This window comes from Neovison vison, chromosome 14 (assembly GCF_020171115.1).
Source record: "Neovison vison isolate M4711 chromosome 14, ASM_NN_V1, whole genome shotgun sequence".
In the NCBI taxonomy this organism is placed as follows: domain Eukaryota; kingdom Metazoa; phylum Chordata; class Mammalia; order Carnivora; family Mustelidae; genus Neogale; species Neogale vison.
The window spans coordinates 27,896,678-27,920,902 of NC_058104.1; the positions used below are offsets into that span (position 1 = coordinate 27,896,678).

At 42.4% G+C, this 24,225-nt stretch overlaps 1 protein-coding gene across 2 annotated transcripts; it reads right to left on the reverse strand.

The window, feature by feature from the left end:
* Nucleotides 1-44: 44 nt before the first annotated feature.
* CEP20 (centrosomal protein 20) lies at nucleotides 45-18,318 on the reverse strand. 2 transcript variants are annotated; one of them, XM_044233115.1, is made up of 5 exons: nucleotides 18,241-18,318; nucleotides 14,203-14,400; nucleotides 11,677-11,761; nucleotides 6,909-7,045; nucleotides 45-1,794 (listed from the first exon to the last, which is right to left on the reverse strand). In XM_044233115.1, exons 1-5 carry the CDS (start codon nucleotides 18,266-18,268, stop codon nucleotides 1,718-1,720), a joined length of 525 nt encoding a protein of 174 aa, XP_044089050.1. In that variant the 5' UTR covers nucleotides 18,269-18,318; the 3' UTR covers nucleotides 45-1,717. The 2 variants fall into 2 exon arrangements, with proteins under 2 accessions (XP_044089050.1, XP_044089051.1); XM_044233116.1 differs by lacking the exon at nucleotides 6,909-7,045 and having other exon boundaries at nucleotides 1,710-1,794.
* Nucleotides 18,319-24,225: the final 5,907 nt, after the last annotated feature.

A 24,225-nucleotide genomic window follows, 5' to 3' on the forward strand; every position in this document is an offset into this window, starting at 1 on the left:
TTAATGAAAGAAGAGTCATAGGAACATCCTTTGCACAAAAAAGAGTTGCTTAATTGTTTTTTTATTAATACATTGAAAAGTATTCTAAAAGTTGCCCAGGTTCAAACAAGTTACACAACAATGCATATAAACACGCTATGAACTACATGGGACAATTCTGTTTAGTTTTATATTGTGACGATTTTCTATCAGTAACCAAAATTATAAACTCCAGCATTTTTTCTTAATCTAGTCCCGCATGATTGTAATTCCTGAGGTAAACTTAGTGTCCACTGCCAACATCCTTGGATGTAAACCAAGTCCTCTGAAAAGAATTCAGACATTTATATTCCCACATACAATACAACGGGATTCCTAATTGTTACCAGATACTACAGATTTGATTTGAAAAATGGAAATGAGCTCCAAGAGTGTATCTCTTCTGTAATCCTAGCTCATCAACAGGGCCTCTCAGAATCTTCTCACTTGCAAAGTATGGCTTAATGGGATTTCTTTAATAATTTTCTGCATTCAGATAAAAATTCTTGGTTCATCTGTAAGGACTGAACACTTACCAACACCAAAGAGAAACTCAAAACTTTGAAAAGACAGCACCGAATCAACACCCTGAAGAGAAGGCCAATTTTGCCATCTACAGCCCTTCGCCCTTGCCCTGTGGAAAACATTCAAGCTCAATGTCATCGGTATGGGGGCACCTGTGCCGTTCTGTCGGATTACACTTTATGACTTTGGCCAACCAGGGCTATCATCACAGCTGGCTCAGTGACATCAGTCTGCAGCCTCCACGTTATAAAAATGTCTTCATAAATATCAAAATAGCATTTTAGACATAGTACAGGAAGAGCTCTTACCATTTTTCTAACCCAAGAATAAAAAACTGACATGCAGTGAGTCCAGGTAAGCAGGGACTGGCTCTTTCGGAGCTCATCTTGTGATTGCACAACTGAGGGCCGCATGGAGGTTAAACAATGCCATCTTTTAAAAGGTGCTTTCTGGTATTTCTCCTAAAGCCTGTCTCTTCATGCTTATTCCACATTCTTTATATAATAAAATAAACTCTTTGTTTGACTTACAGCAAAATTAAAAGAATTATTTCCCCCTCTACCTTTTAATTAAATCTTCCAGTAGAAGCCAAAATGGTCTAAGGAAAGAACAAGGACATTGTTACCTAGTTTAAAAGTTCAGATCTGGATAGTAATTCAGATATTTAAACCAAATTATAAATGGTTATCTGAAAAACTGCTAATTGTAAACAAAAAACTGAACATCACAGGAATTCATTTTATCAGGCTTTAACATTTTTTAAAACGTTTTTTTAAAACGCAAATGGATTTTTCTACAAATCCACGTAATTCCAGCCTGAAGGAAATTTCATGTAACCTTGTTAAAGAGCAGAACATATGGCTATAAAGACCTGATTTATTTTTTAAAGAATATAAGGGGTACTAAAAATTTCTTCCAGTTTTCAAAAATTTAAAAAACTTCAAAATACCTTCTAAAAACAACGTATTTTCTTTCGAGTCAAATCTAGGAAGCTAGATGACGGAGTTAGCTTTTATTCACAAATGTAGTAAAACAGGAAGGACTAAATGTTTTTGCAGAAACTCAAATTTCTACAAAGGACAAATACTAGTGGTGTATTTTGGTAATGTTGGGAGAGTAAATATGTTACTTGATAGACACAATTTTAAGACAAAAGATGCCCCGAATGGAAATGTCATCTCTTCACTGCTTGAGAAACAAGATGATCTTTGATGTTAGTACTACTCCCCTTCTCCGTTCTTAGGCGGTCACCTGAAATGAACAGAAAACAATGTCAATACTTACCCCAAGTCAAAGTAGGCAGTGTGCAGGCGTAGCTGCATGTATTTTCGGATGTTATGTTTTTACTATTGTATGTTCTTTAGGTGGCTTACGACAACAAAATAAACTCACCATTTTAAAAGCATTATTAAAGAAATCAGAACATTTAGTACTGAAGATTCACTATCAAGTGTTTTTAGGGAATAGAGAGCACTGCAGTGTAAACCCGTGTGTAAGTAGCAGTTACAAACTTCTCTTACATGATATGTAAGGAATGGAATCTGAAAGGACAGGGTGTTCAATTAACATTTCGAGGGATGCCAAACTTCTTCAACTAAAAAGAAAAAAATAAAGTACCAAAAAACCCACCTTCAAATAGCAGTGCCTCTCAGCAGTACCCTCTTGTGGCAAGAAAAAAAACTAGCAGAGTTTACATTTTCCTACCCACATCAGAAAATATCCAAGAAACTGTAGAAATCTTCGGCAGCCAAAGACACGAGAATGAAACTCCATGAGAGTTCAGAAGCGACCAGAGCCCCTGTGACCACGCCCTGTGCTCTGGCAATCAAAGGGGTCCTAGTCACTTCTGCTCAATTTTTGTCATGGGGAGAAGGGGTAGAGGGCAGAAGTGTCCTGGATTTAAGGAACCTGAAGAGACTTAACATCCAAATGCAACAAAAATGCAAGGCAAAGACTAAATTCTAAAAAGCTGTGAAAAACTGAAAATATTCCCTAGATAACTTTTACACGGGAAAAACCCATTTTTATGATTTTGATGACAGGAGAAAAAGAATACAGATTGAGACAGTTGTTAGAAACATGGATTTCAGCACCAAAAACGCAACCTGGATTTTCTAATTCTTTTTTTTTTTTTTTAAAGATTTTATTTTATTTATTTGAGAGAGAGAGAGACAGTGAGAGAGAGAGAATGAGCGAGGAGAAGGTCAGAGAGCGAAGCAGACTCCCCATGGAGCTGGGAGCCTGATGTGGGACTCGATCCCGGGACTCCAGGATCACGCCCTGAGCCGGAGGCAGTCGTCCAACCAACTGCGCCACCCAGGCGTCCCTGGATTTTCTAATTCTAAAGACAACCTGATTCTACACCCAGGCCTGCTAGTCCCCAGCGGCTGATCATCCTCACAAGGACTGGAGACTGTAGGTCTGGATCACGGAGGACTGTCTCCCTCATTTTCAGGCAGCTTTGCTGGACAGAACAAAGTTAACAATATCCTGAGGCGACAGACATTTTAGGTTTTCTAGAAAAGCATTACTAAGAAGAATGAGATGCACGCACTTCACTGACGTGCAGTAAAGTTGCGATGCTAATTATTTTCTCTGTTAGAAGATTTCTGGTCTTTCACTTACATTAAGAACCTGCTCCGCCTCCAGTGTTCAAGCACGGACATCAGCAGCCCTAATGAACTGGTCATCATCCCAGAGGCAAGTGTGTCTACATAAACCCTGTTCCTAGGGTGCCTGGGTGCCTCAGTGGGTTAAGCCTCTGGCTGGGGTCATGATCTCCAGGTCTTGGGATCAAGCCCCGCCTAGGACTCTCTGCTCAGCAGGGAACCTGCTTCCCCCTTTCTCTCTGCCTGCCTCTCTGCATACTTGTGATCTCCCTCTCTGTCAAATAAATAAAAATCTTTAAAAAAATTTTTTTTAAAACCCCTGATCCTTTCTTCCAGCTCTTTGGGAGCTGTGACACAAGAGCTCCCATGATGGCCTGCTTTTAGACTTGTGTTCACACATGGACAATTTCATCTGAGTATGTTCTACCTCGGATGAGCTTCTGCAGAGATCAGGTATTGTAATCTGAGTAATAATATTTTTAAATTTTCATAACCTTCCCATGTTGTCAAATAAAACACTTCTATCAAACAGTAAGCTAGAATTGAAAAAGGAGATGCTGAAAGTAAATGCTGACATGTGTTACTGGGACAAAAATGCCATTCGCGGCTGCTAATTCTTCACAAATCATTGCACAAAGAGTTCACCTTTATCAAGAAAATTTCTGGTGGTTTAAGAAAAATAATTTGCAAGATCCCTGTTCTCCTATTAGTTCAGCTGTCCTCACCTCTGAGCCTGCCACAGAGCTTTCCACAGAGCACGAGCCCCAAGCTCAACTGACTTGGACCTCTCTGAGGGCTCCGAGAGCCCCAAAGCAGCTAGTGTGCCTCTCCCCTCCCCCCATGCTCTCCAGTCCCCCCATCTCCATGGTGTAAAGCTCCCACCAGCTATTGTGACCCACGTCTCAAAAGAACAGAAATGGGTTAAGAAATACTCCGTGACGTGTACCTTTCTTATTAGTCATTCGTCATCACTGAGACGGATTATAACAAGCTTACAAGCCACGCAGTGACATGGGTGCAGCTGGAGTATCAGGCCAAGCGAAGTCAGTCAGAGAAAGGTAAACACCAATGACATCACTCATATGTGGAATTTAAGAAACAAAACAAATGAGCAAAGGAACAAAAAAGACAACCCAAAAAGACACTCTTGGGGCACCTGGGTGACTTCATGGGTTGAGCCTCTGCCTTCGGCTCAGGTCATAATCTTGGGGTCCTGGGACCGAGCCCTGCATCAGGCTCTCTGCTCGGTGGGGAGCCTGCTTCCCCCTCTCTCTCTGCCTGCCTCTCTGTCTGCTTGTGATCTCTGTCTGTCAAATAAATAAATAATATCTTTACAAAAAAAAAAAAAAAAAGACACTCTTAACTCTAGAGAATACACTGATGGTTCCCACGTAACAGAGATTAAGGAAGACACTTAAGGTGATGAGCACTGGGGTGTTGTATAGAAGCGTGGAATTACTGTATTGTACACCTGAAAATAAATCAAGAAGTAAAAACAAAAAGTTTAGGGGCTCCTGGGTGGCTCAGTGGGTTAAGCCTCTGCCTTCAGCTCAGGTCATGATCCCAGGGTCCTGGGATCGAGCCCTGCATTGGGTTCTCTGCTCAGCAGGGAGCCTGCTTCCCTATCTCTCTCTGCCTGCCCCTCTGCCTACTTGTGAGCCCTGTCAAATAAATAAAAAAAATCTTTTTTTAAAATTAAAAAATAAAAAATAAAAAAGTTTACAAGCCAGAAAAGTGATTGCTCAAGAGGTTATTTTTCCTTATAGGACTAAAAGTATCCATGTCACGGGTTTGCTGTAAAGCCTTCTTGGAGGGGGATTAGAAAACTTCTACTATGTTTTTTTAATACGCGTACACTTGGAACCACAACTGTACTTTTAGACGTCCACACAAGAGAAATACTGCATGGACAAAGAAGTAATTCTGTATTGCAATACAGTAATAGCAAAAACGTAAAAATATAAAAGTCCACCAATAAGGGATGATCAGCAATACTATACAATACTACATAAAGTTAAGATCTGCACATACTGACAAGACAAGGGAAAACAAACCCAATCTCAGGTAACATGTCAAGTAGCGGTACATACAAATTTACATGCACAGAAATGACTCCAGAAGGAGGCCCTTGCCCCCAAGCTGCTAATAGGGACCTTCCACAGAAGGGAGGGAGATCAGGGAGTGAGGGAGAGACAAAAGGGAAGTGATTCAAGGGAACTTGATTTTTTTATTATTTGAACGCTTACAGATTTTACTTGTCCCCTTGTGCATTTTGTTTCGCTTTTTAAGTACTTGTCAAATAGTAGGTACTAATGACAGTTCCTTACCAAGCCTTGCAAAGGGAACTAGGAAAACTTCTTTACATTCTTTAAGTGGAGAAGTGTACAGGAATGGCCCTCAGAGGTCCTGATGCTGCGAGAATGGATCAGCCACGCGCTTTACAGGACTCACTTAGTATCTCAGTCCTGGTTTTCTCAACTGTAAAGTACGGAGGTGGGGTGATTTCTTTTTCAATGGTTCACCAGCTCAGCAGTCTAAGATACATAGATGAGTAACTCCTAGTGACATCAGAAATAACCCACAAAAGAGGTCACCTTGCTTTACAAACACTTTGTGTTCAGATCCTAGGAGACGCAGCAAATATTTAACGGAATTAATACTGCTCACAGCAGCTTACGATAACCTAGAAGGATAACTAGTATTTTAGATGTTTCTTAAAAGGTTATTTCAACATTCAAGATTTTGATCTGTTCTCCTCATCTGCTGCTTGAGGCCCACCTCTGACTGTCCTTAGAAAGAGACCAACTCTACTGAGGTTGGAAAGAAAGAGCTATAAACCATTCAGTTCAGATGATCAAAGTGAGATCCTATTGTTGATGTGGTAACAACTGAAAGCACATTTAAAGAGTAAACATTCTGAAAGAAATAGGGGCTGTTCAAGAATCTTATCTGTAGGTACTACCAGTGTTCCACCAACAGTATCCTAAAAATACAAAGGATACAGACACTTGTGAGATCCCTATCTGTATTCAGCAATCTTGCCTTTCTTCAGTCTTGGGCGGGGGAAGAAAGTGATGATTTGGTAAAAATCTATTTATTGAGAATGCCAATGATCTAAGTTGTTCCAAAGAATACAAATCTATGTGAAAAAAAATCAGGTTTTTCCATGCTTTGGCACAGAAACAATATTTAAAAATTTTGTCCAGTTATTCTCCCATCCCCTCAAGATTCCCTTTCCAAACACCATTTTGCTTTTTGGAGGATCAGTAACACAGACTTCAACCATATTAGATGTAAGGAGAATTAAACTATGACTCAAAATCTCAGGGAAAAACTATTTGTGAGAGGAAAAAAAAATTTTTTTAAAGGTTTTATTTATTTATTTGACAGAGAGAGAGAGCATACAAGGAGGCAGAGCAGCAGGCAGAGGGAGAGAAGCAGGGTCCCCACTGAGCAGAGCCCCACAGAGGGCTCGATCCCAGCACCCCTGGGATCATAACCTGAGCCAAAGTTAGACCCTTAACTGACTGAGCCACCCAGGCGCCCCAAGAGAAAAATATTAAGAAGAAAAAAATACTTGGAGCACCTGGCTGGCTGTCAGTGGAGGATAGAACTTTTAATCTAGGGATTTTGAGTTTGAGCCCCATATTGGGTATGGACATGACTTAAAAATAAAATCTTTTAAAAAATTTTAAAAAACAAAAAAAGAAAAAAATATTGCTAACAGTTAAATGATGAATCCCAGGAAATTCATACCCTTATGCTTTCTTCTGCTAGGTTGTTCGCCAAGATTTGGGTTTGAAGGCTGAAGTGAAGACCCTCTCAGAAATGGATTTTGGAGGTCATCCTTAGTTCCATCCAAGAAATGAGCTAAAATTCCATACAAAAGAGGTCTGTAGCAGGAAGAAAACCAAAATCAATTTAAATTGCAGATTTAAGAAAAGCTTAAAATCTCTCTTAAGGCAGCCTCTGCCACCAGAAGGGCCAGGAAACTCTCCAGACTTGAAACAAGACACACAGTTACTATCCAAATCGCAAACTATTAATGCTTTTTAAAATTTAAGAGTACATTTAACTCAAAAAACAACTTAAAAACCCAGAGAACCTATGTTAAGAACTCAAACATCACCTAAACTGAAATACATCATCCATCCATCAATACAGAGGAATTCTGCCTTTCAAGTCTGGCGTGAGATTTCCTAGTGCCTAGCACAGTCTGATATACAACAAGGAGTCAGTGAACACTTACTGGATGCATAAATCTTTGCCTAAAGGTGGGATGTCCCAAAAACCAGACTGCCTGGGTTCAAATCCTGGCTTCACCACTTGACCTCAACAAGATTTTTTATGTCCCTGCCCTGATACGTATTTCTTCCTCTATAAATAAAGATTGAGTGTACCCCTCACCTCCTAGGGTTGCTGTGAGTAAATAAGTTAATAAATATCAACTTTTTAGAACTGTGCGTGGCATATATTAAATGGTATGTAAATGTTAGCTATTCAGGAGTTAAGAACGAACTAATATTTAATAAGCTATTTTTAGGGAGGAAGGGCAGGTTTGAAAAAAAAAAAAAGCTGTTTTTACAGTTTATGAAACAGTCTAACCTTTCTCCAGGTTATCCTTGTCTTGTGATCATCCCACCACAGCTCACGGAAGATATGCTAGAGATTCCTCCATAAGTAAACCAACTTTCTACTTGAACTCCAAGTCCTATATTCTTTTCATGACAATACTCTGCCTGGTGATCTCTATCAGTACCCCAGCACAAAGGGAAGCTACTTGCTAACAATGAGGAGAGGTACAACAGAAATGTTTTCATTTCTAATCTCACCACTGAAAATACAATTTCACTGATTTTTTTTTTTGAGCTATCTATTTACTAGCTGATATGACAGTTTAAAGATTGACATTCCTTTCCCTTCAAAAGGTGGAGCCTAACTGCCCTCCCCTGGAGTGCAGGCTCAAGACACTTCTATGAACCAAATAAGGTATTAAGTGACAGCACCGTGCAACTTCCAAGACTAGGTCATAAAGTATACTGTGGCTGCCTCCGTGCCTTCTCTCTGGGCCCCTCACTCTGTGGGAAGTCAGCTGCCACGTCATGAGGACCCGCGAGCTGTCCCAGGGAAAGGTACACAGGGACGGAATGGGGGCCTCCTGCAAGCAGCCAAGTGAGCGAGCCACATGGGAGGGGGGCCTGCAGCCCCAGTCTGGCCTTCAGATGAGGACCTCCCTGGCTACATAGTAACTGGGATCTCCTGAGAAACAGAGCCCCGGAACCGCCCACAGATTCCTGACCAACCACAGACAATAAATGATTGTTGTTTCAAGCCACCACATTTTGGGGTACTGGGTTACGCAGCAATAACTAACTGCTTGCATGCCAACTTCTCAGACCAGGAGGAAAGCAGGAAAGGAAGTTTCTCTATTTAAGATGCCTCAACTCTTAGGAAAGGAATATATCTTATACTGTACCTCTTATACCCAGGAATGTAATCTCCATCTTCTGTTTAATTTTAAAACCCATGTTTCCGAAAGAGCGGATTGGTTTAAGAAGATTTTTAAACAATTTCGTTCTTAAATTAACATCAATGAAGTTTTAAGATTTAAAATTTTAAGATTTTTTAGATGTTATTACAAAAGATGTAGCTAGCATATTTAATCTACAAATTCATGGACATTAGGATGTTTCTAAATAAAAGTTTACAAAAAGAATTTTTTTCTTAAGGATTTTATTTATTTATTTGTCAGAGCGAGAGCAAGCACAGGCAGACAGAGTGGCAGGCAGAGGCAGAGGGAGAGGCAGGTGCCCCACTTAGCAAGGAGCGCGATGTGGGACTCGATTCCAGGACGCTGGGATCATGACCCGAGCCAAAGGCAGCCGCTCAACCAACTGAGCACCCAGGCGTCCCAGAATTTTTTTTTTTTTTTTTAAGTTCAGCCTTACCATACCTTATTTGCAATGGTGAAACACAAAAACTCTGAAAACTAGTTTTCGTCATAAGTTTGGCACAAATTTCATTTGGTGGCATGGCTTGACCTAACTAAGGCTATTCTAGACTTCATCCTACTTTGTGTGAAAATTCTTAAGTTTTGCTGAAAAATATCAGCGTATTTATGGAGAGACGCTTTATGTTCACACCAGCACATAAATCTAGTATTTGTTTTACTTGTTATATTATATCCCCCCGCCCCCACCCCCGCTTTACTGAGGTATAATTGAGAAATAAAACTGTATGGTATTTAAAGGATACAGCATGATGATTTGATACACACACACACACACACAGCGCAAAGGAATTCCCCTTATCAAGTTAAGTAACACACCCATCACCTCACCCATTTACTTTGTGTGTGACACTTTCATAGATAAGAACTCTCTTAGCAAATTTCAAATACACAATCTGTATTACTTTTTAAAAATCTGAAAACTTGACAACGGAGATGTTTGTTTTGTGGTTTTTATGGATGTGGAGCCCAACAGGGGCCTTGAACTCAAGACCTGCGCTGACACTAAGAGTCAGAGGCTTAACCGCTTAACCCGCCCAGGCAGCCCTACAGTGAAATAAACAAAGCAGTAACTGCCTTTTAGATAGCCAATTGTTGGCAATATGAAGGTAAGTTGGGAAAGAAAGTGACCAGAGACAGAGAAAGCAGACAGATGGCTTCTATTTTTTATTTCACAGAGAGAGAAAGAGATCACAAATAGGCAGAGAGGCAGGCAGAGCTAGGGGGAAGCAGGCTCCCCACTGAGCAGAGAGCCCGATGTAGGACTCGATCCCAGGACCCTGAGATCATGACCCGAGTCAAAGGCAGAGGCTTTAACCCACTGAGCCACCCAGGTACCCCGACAGATGGCTTCTGAACAGTGCCCAGGCAGAAGTAACAGAACCGCAGTGTGACTAATTAATAGAGAGAGGGGAAGTAGCCAGAAAAGTACATGGACTCTGAGTTTAAGACCCGAATGGCTATATGAAGAACCTACAAGGGGGTTTAAGAAGGTGAAAATAACCCATTTAATTTTTGGACACAGTGTTTGAGATGCCAGCAGAAATGGGGCTCTGTAATTTGCGGGATCTGTCAGATTTTTTTTTTTTAATCTGTCAGATTTAAAGCAGAGTCATGAACATAGAGGCATCATTAAAGACTCAAGCATACTTAGGAAAGGGGGACAGGAAGAAAAATTTTGTTAAGGACAAAACATGGAAGAGTACTCACGATTTAAAAGAACCCTGAAGGAACAATGAAGAAACTGAGAACACTGTTACGGATAGAAAAACCTAGACAGTAAAGGTTCATAAAAGACAAATGACAAAAAGTGTTTTAAGGGAGAAGAGTCACTATTACAAAATGCTACAGAAACTCAAGTAAAACTGAGCTTCTCAGATTGGAAATACAGATATACACCCACTCTTGATGCCAGGGTCTTGGGACCAAATACAGGATAAAAGTGGCATATGATACTGGAACATTAATTATACAAATATTTGTGGGAGAGTTCAATTTAAGTGGTACGTCATTTATAACATTTTTACGGTAAAACAATTATACCATGAAGCAGAAACAACAACAAAAAATCAAGAAATTTTTAGAAAGCAAACATAAGGGGCGCCTGGGTGGCTCTGTGGGTTAAAGCCTCTGCTTTCGGGTCAGGTCATGATCTCAGGGTCCTGGGATCGAGTCCCGCATTGGGCTCTCTGCTCAGTGGGGAGCCTGCTTTCCCCACCCCCTCTGCCTGCCTCTCTGCCTACTTGTGATCTCTGTCTGTCAAATAAATAAATAAAATGTTAACAAAAAAAGAAAGAAAGAAAGAAAGGAAGGATGAAAACATAAGACTTCAAAGAAATTTGTGCCTGGGGGTGGGGGAGGGGCTACTGCTTTGAGCCTCCTGGGGGCAATTTTTTTGGCCATTCAGGGATCCTCTGGAAAAAGTTTAAGCAACTTTGAGGTAGGAACAGAATTAAGAAACTACTAGAAAGCAGTCACACTTCTTTTCAAGAGCATAGTTTCAGCATAAATGGTAAAGGAAGAATTTAATATGCAGAGAAGGCAAAGAGGGGAGAATAACAAAATGAAAGCAGGTGGCTGGTTTTCACGAAGTTCAGTGGTAAAAACGAGCTGAACGGTATTTTTGGAGATCTGAGTATATGCCTATGCTGAAGCGAAGGAAACAATGAGGAAGAGTTCATCGTGAGGAAGAAAACAACTGGGAGAGCAAACCCTCAGAAGAAAACAAGGTATGCATCAGAAGCCAAGAAGAATGACCCTTAGTGAGACAGATGCTCAGTCCCCTGAAACCACAGGAATTTTAGTTCCAGAGAACAGAGGCCTTATCCTGTTTGTTGCTACACACCTTGGATTTGGTACAGTGTTAGACACATACTCAAACCAAATAAATACCTGCTCAATTAAAATGAAACAAAACCACTACTATGTGATTATGACTCCCAATACAACAATATCTAAAAACTTATTTTTAAGTTTTTATCTTTAAAAACTTTATTTTAAAAAAAAACTTCTTACATTGTGTTATCCTTTGATTCTTCAAATGCATTTAGTTCCCGGATGAGAAACTGTCTGTCCAATGGAACTACAGGTTGACCAGATTCTAGAGGAAAAATCATGAGTCTTTATTAATCTAAAAAGCACATACGATTTTGGTAAGAACTACTTACCAGTTACACAGACTTTTCCAATTTTGGAAGAACGATGATGGCACGTACCAAGGCAGAGCCAACTGTACTTGACTTTATGATTTTCAAAATATCATTTTGTAATATGTATAACTTAACAGAGTTTAACATAAATTCATTTTTTAAATCCCCCCATTTTTGGTTGGGAACATATGTGTCTGCATACCAGACTTCAGAAGTCTTTTTTTGAAGCCTACAAATTAAACACAGGACAGTAACAATATCCACTTGGTGGTAATAATTCTGAAAGGAAAATTACCCAAACATGAAGCGCTGGCAAGGATACAGGGCAACTGTATACTCTTATATTTGCTTTGCTAGTAGGAGAGCAACCACTTTGGAAAACAGTTGAGCCATTTCTTAGAAAGGTAAGCATGTATTTCATAACCTGCAATCCCACTCTTAGCTCTTTACCCAAGAAAGCTTACCTGCACACAAAAACTTGTGGTGAATGTTAATGGCCACTTGACTGGTAACTGCCAAAACACTACACACAACTGGCCATCAACTGATAATATAGAAATCGGCACAGACATACAAAGGAATGCTATTCAGGGGGGGAAAACCCAACACAGCTAAATCTGAAATGCGTTACGCTAAGCAAAAGGAAGTGCATTCAAAAGGCTACATCCTGAATGGGCTCATTTATATGACATTCTGGAAAAGGCAAATGATAGGTACAGAAAAAAACAGATCAGCGGTTGCTAGGGGTTGGGGTAGGTGAAGAAGTTGACTACAACAGGGCACAGAGAAAGTTCTGAGGTGATAAAAATATTCTCTATAGTGATTGTGTGGTGGCAGTTACACAATTATACGTATTTGGTAAAATCCATAGAACTGCATACCGAAAAAGGTTTTTGTCTTGTTGGGTTTTTGCTTTGTTTTAAAGATTTTATTTACTTGACGGAGAGAGACACAGTGCCAGGAGAAGCAGCCTTCTCGCCGCCAAGTAGGGAGCCGGACTCGGGGCGTGATCCCAGGACCCTGGGACTATGACCTGAACCGAAGGCAGATGCTTAACTGCTGAGCCACCCAGGCGCCCCTGTATTGTTAATTACACTTCAGCTATTAAAAAAAAAAAAGCCAAGACACTTAACATGAAACTTGACAAATGTGACTACATTTCATTCTAGGGAAGCCCAGGTCCAAGACCTAATTCATTATATTTTCATGAATTTTCTTCATTTCTGAGTGTTAACAGTATTATACAGCCATCTATAACAAACTGAGGAAAGTGGAGGCTGATGATCCTTAAACCACTAAAACTTACCAGTCTTCATTCAGTTAAGATATGTGCTTAACATTAAATAAAAGATACAGAATGTTAATTTAAAAATCTATTAAGTGGAAAAGGTCCAACATCACAAAGAATTCATTCTCTCTTCCAAAATCTACTTTATGGTCTCTTTATTTTTTTTTTACCCCTTTGGTTGAGGAATGAAATAGTCTTAAAGTACAGATGAAACCTTAAACTGGGACGCCTGGGTGGCTCAGTCGGTTAAGTTGCTGCCTTTGGCTCCAGTCATGATCCTGGGGTCCTGGAATCAAGTCCCGCATCAGGCTCCTTGCTCGGCAGGGAGACTTGCTTCTCTCTCTGCCTCTGCCTGCCACTCTGCCTGCTTGTGTGCACTCTCTCTCTCTCTGACAAATAAATAAACTCTTTAAAATTAAAAAAAAAGAAAGAAAGAAAAGAAAACTTAAAGCAATCCTTCCAATCCCATTTCTCTCCCCCAGCCCAGAGGAAAGTCTATCTTGATTAATGTGCATTCCTTATCAAGAAAGTTATTTACTTTCTCTTCAGAAATGAAATATAAGAGATAAATGTCTCTTTAACTGCCCACCTCCTCCCCTAACACCATTTCTCTCCCTCCTAACATTACAGTGAGTTTGGAGTTTATCTTCCCAATGCTTTTTAAGTAGGATCCAGGCTAAGTGCAGAGCCCAACACGGGGCTCAAACCCATGGCCCTGAGATCAAGACCTGACAAGAGATCAAGAGATCAAGAGTCACATGCTTAACTGACTGAGCCTCTGAAACTGTATTTTTAAAGCATCTACACAGAAAAAACCTGGCAGCAAACAAAAACAACTTTTTATCCTTAGTATCAGAAAATACAGATGATTTTTCCAAGCACACACCTAGTTTAAGTGTTTAGGTATTTATTTTCTACAATACAATAAGCCCCAAAAGAATGTATTCAAACTATGGAAGGAGACCAGGAGATTTTTATGTTCCAGTCACCTGGATGACTCTGTGTGGTAATGGAATTAGATTTTCAGCCTCAATATTTTCTGAGAAGTGAGGGAAGGGAAAAAGCAGACTTTGTTTCAGGCAAGTAATAATAATAACCTCTTACCTGATATGAGGACAGATGCTGTGTACTTATACTTGTTGAATTCCAGATACTCCCGAATTAGTTCATTAATTAGAAGGTTTTCATGAGACAATGGCGGTCGGGGTTCGCTTTCATCATCTAGGGCATTGAAAACTTCAGCTCGGATCCTTGCTTTTAAATGCCCTAATACCCCTCTTTTCTCCAACGTGTCCTTTAAAACTGTTAAACATAAAACATTAATGCTTCAATTAGATTAAATCTGGTCACCTTCAGGCATACTTTGAAGAAATATGTTTAAAAGGTAAATGGCCGTGGGTGCCTGAGTGGCTCAGTGGTTTAAGCCTCTGCCTTCCGCTCAGGTCATGATCTTAGGACCCTGGGACTGAGCCCCAGCATCGGGCTCTCTGCTGAGTAGGGAGCCTGCCTCCCCCACCCTCTACCTGCTTCTCTGCCTGCTGTGATCTCTGTCAAATAAATAAATTAAAAAAAAAAAAAAGTAAATGGCCTCATAGCCATTGCTTTGATTTAAACAATGAGCTGAATGCAAGTTATCTGATTAGCATCACGTTTGTAATAAAAAATAAAGTTCTCAAGTTGCAATGACTTGCTATTTTAATACAGGTAAGCAAATTCAAGTTTATCTTTCCAGCATCATCACTGTGGGAAGCTATAGTTTGGTAGGCATCGTCAGTAAGGGAGGAAAAGGGAGCACAGAATTACACTTGGCTTACTGGGGCCTGAATTTACCCTGTCTCCTATATTTTCAAGAGCATTTATCACTGCAGACAGGACTGTGTCACTAAAACCCTCCAGTCTAGAAAAATGATTAAAGATAACAAGTACATCTCATAAAAGGAAGGAATGTGTTATCTTTTAATAAAACCTCTGATACCAAAAACCTTTGGGGAATGGCCCATTCTGAACAAAAAGGTGTTTCTTTGGGTTTTATTTTTTAAAGACACTTATGAGTTAACTTTCTAAAAAACAAAACAAAACCAAACCAGTAGGATTTTAAAACTGTAAGCCTAGATAGAAATCTAACACGTGGCTCTACCACTGCCATCTTGAACAATCAGGGATATATACACTGAATGTAATCTTACTTCCTTTTGATGAGCAAAGGTCATATTACAGTATCAGTTGTGATAATGAGATTTAACTAAAAATACTAGTATGGACAGTGAGGGGCATAGAGCTGAACTGGCATCATTCCATGCAGTGGTATGGAAACTCCTTTTTTCACATTGTCCCTAATGGCTAAATAACTAACCCAATCTACACATCTCACCCACGGTGCCTAGAACATAGTGAGAGCTCCATAAATGCTACCTGGGAGCATTAGCGTATAGTGCTGTATACTACTGATGTAATAAACATAGTTTAATATTGTACTGCACCCTGCCAAAGGCACCAAATAAGTACACCAAAATAAAGAAAAAATTCATGCATGGAGCCCAAGAAGCTTACCCAAGTAGGCATAAACATAAAATCCCTTTAAACTTTACAACAACAAAAACCTGGGTGATAGGATTACAGAGGTATGACTTAGACTAAACTTTTAACCTTTCTTGCCCCTTGTTTTTAAATCATGCCCCCAACCTTTTTGACAGGTGTGCGAGTACAGGTACCAATCAGACTTTGTAACAGGTCCATAAAAGGAAGGTTCAGCCTTATCATATTCTTGGGATAATAACCAAACCCCGGTTCTCTAACTCCATCTTTGGAAATTAAATGGAAGAGATTTTTTTCGCTGGCCAGGATCCTGTCCCAATTACTCTGAATTTGCACACAGCACAGCCTCAAACTCTGCAGAGAAATGACAATTAATGAAGCGGGAGTTAGGAAGCCTATCCTGTCTCATCACCAGCTCATCATGCCTCAGCTCCCCTCTCCAACATGAGTTCTACCTCTCAGAAGCAAAACCAAGTGAGGTGGAAAATGTGAAATGTTTTAATAAGGTAAGAGCCCAGGGATACCTGGGCGGCTCAGTGGGTTAAGGGCTGACTCCTGATTTTGGCTCCTGACCATCTCAGGGTGATGAGATCGAGCAAGCACTAGGCTCCAGAGTGCCCATGGAGCCTACTCAAGATTGTCTTTCCCCCTCCGACCCTCCCCAATTCCCCCTAAGGGGGCTGGGGAGTAAAAGGCCATACAGTGTAGTTAAGATAATTGAGGTGGGATATACACTTTCACCGAGTTTTGCTGAACACAAACCATATTCAGAACTGGGAATGCAAAACAAAACAAAAGGATACACCGGCATAGGACATTCTTTTTTTTTTTTGACAGAGAGACACACATGGAGAGAAGGAATGAGGGACTGGAAGAGGGAGAAGCAGGCTTCCCACGGAGCAGGGAGCCAATGATCCCAGGACTCTGGATCAGGATGTGAGCTGAAAGCAGACGCCCAATGACTGAACCACCTAGACACCCCTATGTAGGACCTTTTTTTTAAATTAATTTTTAAGATTTTATTTCTTTATTGGACAGAGAGATCACAAGTAGGCAGAGAGGCAGGCAGAGAGAGAGGAGGAAGCAGAGAGCCTGAGGCGGGGCTTGATCCCAGCACCCTGGGATCATGACCCGAGCGCAAGGCAGAGGCTTAACCCACTGAGCCACCCAGGCGCCCCTAAGTTATTTATTTATTTGACACAGAGAGAGAGAGACAGCGAGAGGAAACACAAGCAGGGGAAGTAGAGAGGGAGGCTTGCCACCCAGCAGGGAGCCCGATGTGGAGCTCAATCCCAAGACCCTGGGTTCATAACCTGAGTAGAAGGCAGTCGCTCAACGAATGAGCCACCCAAGTGCCCCTACGAAGGACATTCTTCATGCCCAGTTACATTTTCTTTTCAGGTTCCATACCATTTTGCCCTTTCCTTTGATTATGCTTAAAACTCTGTACCGTAACCACTTCTTCAGAAAAGAAGTTCTTCACCTGGCCTCATATCTCAAAGTATCATTAAATCCACTGAAGCTGACGCAGTATTACAAGTGTTATGTAATTCATGCAGACACGGTGCTCAAATTCACCTGAAAAATCTGTTCTTGTGGAGAAAGGAATGTTTGTTTTTTTTTTCTCCTGACTGTTCATCAGCCCAGTGCCCCACGTACACATTTTGTAGCAATGCTTACTGAATCCTATTCTCAAAGAGATCCAGCCCCTCCCTGCCAGATCTTTAACAATTCCTGATTTGGAGCGCAAGGTCCCCAAGAACGGGAACTGGTTTTATTAAACGGGCAGCAGCATCACCCAGCGAGTGAGACCTGGATGGAGTTCGGTGCAGACTACCCAGGTTCTCACGCACTCCTCCTTCCAGCTAAGTTACTTTGGGCGAGTTGTGTCACCTCTATGGCACCTCAATTTCCCCATCCATGAAACGGGCATAAGGTTGTCCCTAGACTAATAGGTGGCACAGGGGCTGGGCCGTGTCTGACATTAAAGGCTATGCCACTTATAACTATAATTACTATTATTTGCCTGGATATCTGCGTCCAAACCATCAGTGCACAAACCCGTTACCCGTACGATGAGGACTCGCACCTTTGTGGAATTTGGTGAAAAACAGAGAACGGCCAAGCCAGGAAACTTCCTACCTCCCGATTTTCCCAATGGAGATCGGGTCCTACCCCAAAGGTTGTTATAAGGATCCCGTGAGACAAGGAAGCAAATAGCTTAGGAGTTGCATCTAACCCCAATAACGGATACGGGTATTGTTACCCTCAGTCCCAAATGAAAGCTGCGGCCCAAAGCCTCGGCTCGAGCGGGGTCCGACAAATGCGCCAGAGGCCCAACGTGCAGGCCTATAGTCCTCTCGGGAACCTAAGGGTCCTGCCGCTCCTCTTCCAGCTCGAAGCTGGTTCCAAAACTGAACGGCCCCTGTGCGACCGCTTCCCTCAAGCAGGGCCCGGACGCATCGGCGGCCACACCAGCCAGACTCTCTGCGAGCCCTGACGCCGCAGAACGACCCCAGAGAGGCTAACTCTGTGTTCCGCTCGTTCCATCCTTTTCACAGGACGGCCAGTCGCCTCTTACTCGGCCAGCTTTCCACTGCCACTCACCGGCCTTCAGCTCGGCGACAGTCGCCATCTTTCAACCGCCCTCAGCGTCGCGCCTCGTCTGTGCGCACGCGCAGTTCCGCCCCGCTATGCTATAGCCAATAGGCGCGCCGCCCTTGCAGCTCTCGGTGCCACCCCGTTCAGTTTTCGCTCTCCCGGGTTGGGTGGCTGGTGACTGTCAGGAGGGACTTGACCAATCAGCGAGCTCTGTAGGTGCTCAGGGAGGAGGGGGGAGGAACCGGGATTGAGGCAGGTTAGAACCCTCTTCAGTGGATGCTGTAGGTACTTTAGTGCTTAACTTTCTTAATCCTTCCTGCCCGGTGCTCGCTCTGCAGCCTCAGGAACTAATTGTCAATGGTTACCGTGTATTAAGCCTGTAGTTCTCAAACTTGAGCTGTCTCAGTATAACCTGGAAGACTTGCTAAAACAGATCGCGGGGCGCCACCGCTGGGGTTTCTGATTTAGTCAATCCGGGGTGAGATCCCAGAACTACTTTTCTTTTAAAGATTTCATTTATTTATTTGTCAGAGAGAGAGAGAGAGGGAGAGAGCTAGCGCACAAGCAGGCAGAGGCAGAGAGAGGAGCAGGCTCCCTGCCAAGCAAGGAGCTCGAGGTGGGACTCAATCCCAGAATGCTGGGATCATGACCTGAGCTGCAAGCAGCGGCTTAACCCACTGGACCACCCAGGCGTCCCTTCAGCGCTGCTTTTCTAACAAGTTCTCCAGGAATGCTGGTGCTGCTGGTCTGGGGGTCACACCTTGAGAACCACTGTATTAGGGACTTACTCGGATCCCGACGCTGTGCTGATTAGCTTTACCCACGCTGGCTCATTGATTTCTCTGTTATGACTCCTGTTCATAGAAGAGAAAACGGAGTCTTTGATGACTGATGAGCCTTAACCGAGATCACTAGCAAAGGGTGCAGGTGAGATTTGAATCCAAGCCTCTTGCTCTTTCAAAGCCTGTTCTCTTCCGCTGGCCCTTAATGATGGGTAGAGAACCTCAGGAGTCCAAAAGTTACTTGTGAATAACTGAGGAACAAATAATCTCTACCAGCCCAAGGGAATGAAGAAGAAAATGGGAATAATCTACCCAAAGCAGAGTGTGGGGTTCTGTGATTCCTTCCATTGCCAGGAAGACCAATACCTGTGACCTAGATCCTAGAACCATGACCTTTAAACTGCTAGTCTTAACCCCTAGTAGGTTTTGAAATCTATATATCAGTGGCTCCCAGTGAAACTATTTTCAGCGAAATGGAATGGAACAAATAGAAAACAAATAAGTATTGGGGATGTTTTTGAAACTTCTGTTTTGGGTATGAATGTGCGTTGTGATTCTTGGTGTATTTCTCAAAGTGTAGCAGTGGAAAAAAAATAATTTGAAAGCCATTGTAACATAGAGGAGTCCATTTGCATTCCAAAGGAGATTAATTCTGACCTTGTGGAACACAGCTCTGTTCTGTAAACTTAGAAAGGTCCTATTCTGTCACACTTCCCTATTCTGTAAACCCCACAGAGCTTGAATTGCTGGCCAACATCTGAAAAGATTTATAAGGATTTACCAAATTTCATAGGTAGAACGTTTGAGCTCCTCAGAGTAAAGCAATCATGGATATACCAATGAGGAACTCAGAGAAAGAGGCATATAATAGTGTGATTGATAGATTCGTATTGGTAATCATGTAATTACATGATTTGCCACTCTGTAGATGACAGGCACTACTCTAATGTTTTACTTCAAGTCCTCACCAACAGCTCACACAACAATCACCTGATACACTGTGTTGGTGAGGATGTGGGGAAACAGGCATTACCATTCCTTCCTGGTATGTGTGTATATTGGCCCCACCTTCTTGGAAGGGTTTTTGGCAATATCTAATCAACCTTTCACACGCTACGACCCACCAATTCCAGTTCTAAGAACGTACCTTATGAATACACTCGCATTTAATCCCCCAGGATATGTACATAAGAATATTCACTGTAACACTGTTTCTAGTAGATAAAATCTATATGTGCCCATCAGAATGAACAAAATACAAAAACAAGTGACTGTGACAATAACAGAAGCTGGTGAGTATACATTCATTGCTGGTAGAAGAACAAATTGGTAGAGTCACTTTGGAAATCGATTGGGCTGGCGCTGATTAAGCCAAACAAAAACTTGCCGAACAACTCTGTAATCCTACTCCCAGGTATTAACCCGGGAGAAATACGAATTTATCTCTACCCAAAGCCAGGATGAAATAGTAGCAGATTTATTCATAATTGCCCCACCTGGAAATGACCTAATGTTTTCCAACTGGTGAATGGATATAAATTAGCTGTGGTGTTTTATCTGTACCAGGGGACAATTAAAAGGAGTTAGCCACTGATACAGGCAACAGCACAGATGACTCTCAAATGCATTGCACTTGGTGAAAGAAACAAGACCCGAAAAGCCACATCATATAGGATTCCACCTACGTAATATTTTGGAAAAGGCAAAGTCCCTTTGGAAAATGCATGGAAAGCTCATCAGTGGCTACCAGGGGGACTGCCCATAAGGATGCACTAAGGAGATTTTTGGAGTCACGGAACAGTTCTACATCTTGGTTCTGACTCATGATTGCATGTATTGATCAAAATTCATAGAGCTGTCCACTTGGAAGAATGAACTTTATTGCACGGATACCTCAATCAACTTGACTTTTCCAAAGTTCTCAGAAATACCAATATCATCAGCAGAGAAACCTGTTAAGTAAATTAAGGTACAGTCGTAAAAGAGACACAAACATTCAAAAGAAAAGTGAGTTCTAAACATATCCATATGTAATTATCAGCAATATGCACAGAGAGAAATTTTATTAAAAAATTTTTATTTATTTTAGGGAGAGAGAGTGAGGGAGAGAGAGAGAGCACAAGTGCAGAGGAGAGGAAGAGAAAGAAGCAGACTCCCCACAGAGCAAGGAGCCTGATACAAGACTTGATCCCAGGACCCGGGGATCGTGACCTGAGTGGAAAGCAGATGCTTAACCAACTGAGCCACCCAGGTGTCCCATAGATAGAAATTTTTAAAAGCACAGTCCAGTAGGCAGTGTGTGGTATGTCACCGATGGTTTAGAGAAAGGAAAATTGCTAAGTATCTGCTTGCCTACACACGGGATGCCAGATTCAATATTTTAAGCTTGGGTGCTGGGAGAGTTTGAGTAACTTCTGAGCCCTTGGCAAAGTCAGGACTGGACTCCAAGTCCAGTGACCCCTATTTTCGGTTATCCTGAAGTGAGAAACACCTCTCCCTCTCCCTCCCTCCACCCTGCTTCCCCTCCCTCTCTTGCTGCTTGCCCCCCGGGACATGTCTATCCCTCAGCCCAGAAATTTCTCCCTCTTCCTCCCCAATTGACTTCTGCTCCTTCGTCAGGTCTCAAGTTTCTACCTTGCCTTTTCCTAAAACTTCCCTGGCCACATTAGGCTCCTTTTCTCAGATCTATTTGGGAAGGTGAGAGGGGCTGAGAGAAGAAGGGAGGGTACGGAGACCAGAGAAGGCTTCCAAGTAGATATGCGCCAAACCCCTGTCCCCACCTCTGAAACGCAGGGTCATGCCCCCTCCCTGGGGAGCAGACCACTTCCAGTGCCTGAGCCGAATTAGGGTCTAAAACTCCAGCCTCCTCATCCCAGCCGGGGACAGTTCTTTGGGATCTCCTCAACTTCAGAACTTCCTGAAGGGGTAGGTTGAGGTTGTTTTGGGGACTGCAAAGCAGTCTAACTTTCTTCCTCCTCCTCTCCCCCAAAACCCCTCCCTAGAAGTTGATCCCATTGGCCCTCTCTAACAAATGCCTCCCAAGGAACTTGTGACTTGACCCCAGACACCAGTAAGGAGTCTGGTGGCCCTTAGTCCCCAGCCTACTCCACTTCCCCAGGTTCTCAAGGGTGACTCATCACTCACCCATTCTGAAGCAAAGGGCGTTCCCTGCACTGTGCCTGGAGGGCGGCGGGAACGTTGAGTCTAAGTCACCCTCAGATGGCTCCAGAACTTCCCTACCCTGCCCCACCGCCATGGCCGTTCTGCCCACATGCACTGGGCTGCAATTCTGTTTCACAGCCTGGTGCCCACACTGATCACTTTGCAGGACCGAGACCTGGCCTATCGTGATCCTCTCTGGTACACATATTTGTAGGATGACCGAATGAATGAAGGGCCGCAAGCCAGCTCATCTCACAGATGAAACTGACATTCAGAGAAGTAACCGGCCAGAGCAAGCAGACAGTGCGTTAGAGCCAGGATCATACCCCAGCCTTGCTCTCCAGTGACTGAGAAAATGCAACCCATGGAGATTACAGGTTCCAGCTTCTGAACCATGGCATAGACACGGTTCTCACATTGGAACATTGACATGTGGGAGGTTTTAATGTGGAATTGTGTGGAGGGGGTGGGAGTTGAGGAAGGCGGTGGATATTAATGTCAGCCCTTTGGAGGAAGTAAAACAGATCTGCCAGTTAAAAATGAGAATGCCACTTACTAAAGGTTTTTTTCAGAGGGGTGAGCAACCACATTTATTCTATGCCTTGTTTACAAAAAGGATTAGGTATTAAGGAATTCTTTTTTTTTTTAAGATTTTATTATTTATTTGACAGAGAGAGATCACAAGCAGGTGGAGAGGCAGGCAGAGAGAGAGGAGGAAGCAGGCTCCCCGCGGGAGCAGAGAGCCCGATGCAGGACTCGATCCCAGGATCCTGAGATCATGACCTGAGCTGAAGGCAGCGGCCTAAACCACTGACCCACCCAGGCGCCCCTGGTATTAAGGAATTCTTGAGGTATTAAGGAATTCTTGAGGCAACTCTGCTGAAATGTATTTTATCAGAGGAACCTACCTGGACCGAGTTCCGTTTAAACAAGTCAAGTGTCTGACCAAGATTTAGTCACCTCCCTCCTGGTCAGCATGCCTTTTCTTAAAACCTGCAGCAAGAGACGGTAGAGATTACGCAGGAAAAAAAAAAAAAATCCATAGATGGAATTTTACAAATTGGAGACAACTACGTTATAGAAACAGTATCTCCTCATCGGACAAGTCAAGGCAGCTTTGGAAAATATGACAGGCTTCCACATTGTCCATGCACAGCCCCTAAGACTATGTCAACCAAAATCAAACTGCTGAGTCAGAGGGATGGGTTGGAATCCCAGGGGAATTCAAATTCTTTTTGCATTTATTAAGGGGGAAATAGCTTTTGTCTCTATTTGCAATATCATTGCTCTGAACACACTCCTAAAAACAGGAGCGGTTGTTGTTTTTGAAGAAGTAGTCATCCCTATCCTCAGTACTGTGTGAAACATTCGGCACGCACCATTTAATTTATTCCCAGGAGGTAGGTGCTATTGTTATCCTGGTTTAAGGGTGAGAAGAGGAACGGAAGGCTCAGGGGGACAAAGTGACCTGCCCAAGTTCAGACAGCTGGGAGGAGACTTGGCCACCTTCACAGTCTGAGGCCAGCTCCAAAGTTCTCCATTTCATTTATCCTCCAAGTGGACAGATGATTTGATATTCGCTCTGAACTAGACGAGTCTGTACCATGTGGTTCCTTCAGTGAACTCACAGATCCATACAATAAGGAATTCTTCAGGCTGGAAAAGAATGTAGGGGAATACTGATGCCCTCCCCAAAATCTCCTCCAATTTTCCAAATTTTTGTCACCGGTAGGACTTCTCTTTCTGCTCCGACCTCCAATTGTTATGAGAACAGACACGCTAAAACCAAAGCAGAGATGGGTCAAGATAGCAATTAGTCAAATATTTCATTATGCACTGAAATAGGAGTTCTAATAAATACAGGGACAGCAGGGACCATGCCCTACACTGAGGAGGTGGCTGGAGGAAGCTTACATATCAACACCCACATCATTTCTTCTGTAACAAAACTATCCTAAAACAAAAACAAACAAACAAACAACAAAAAAAAACCTATCCTCAAACCTTGTGGCTTAAAACAGCAATGATTATTTTTGTCCACAAAGCT

What these genes read in the sequence shown, in the direction of transcription:
- CEP20 (XM_044233115.1), bottom strand. Translation starts at nt 18,268, where the DNA reads ATGGCGACTGTCGCCGAGCTGAAGGCCG. An exon ending in TGTCGCCGAGCTGAAGGCCG is followed by an intron (nt 14,401 to 18,240) that starts GTGAGTGGCAGT and finishes TATGTTTAACAG; the next exon opens with TTTTAAAGGACACGTTGGAG. An exon ending in AGCATCTGTCCTCATATCAG is followed by an intron (nt 11,762 to 14,202) that starts GTAAGAGGTTAT and finishes TTTTTCCTCTAG; the next exon opens with AATCTGGTCAACCTGTAGTT.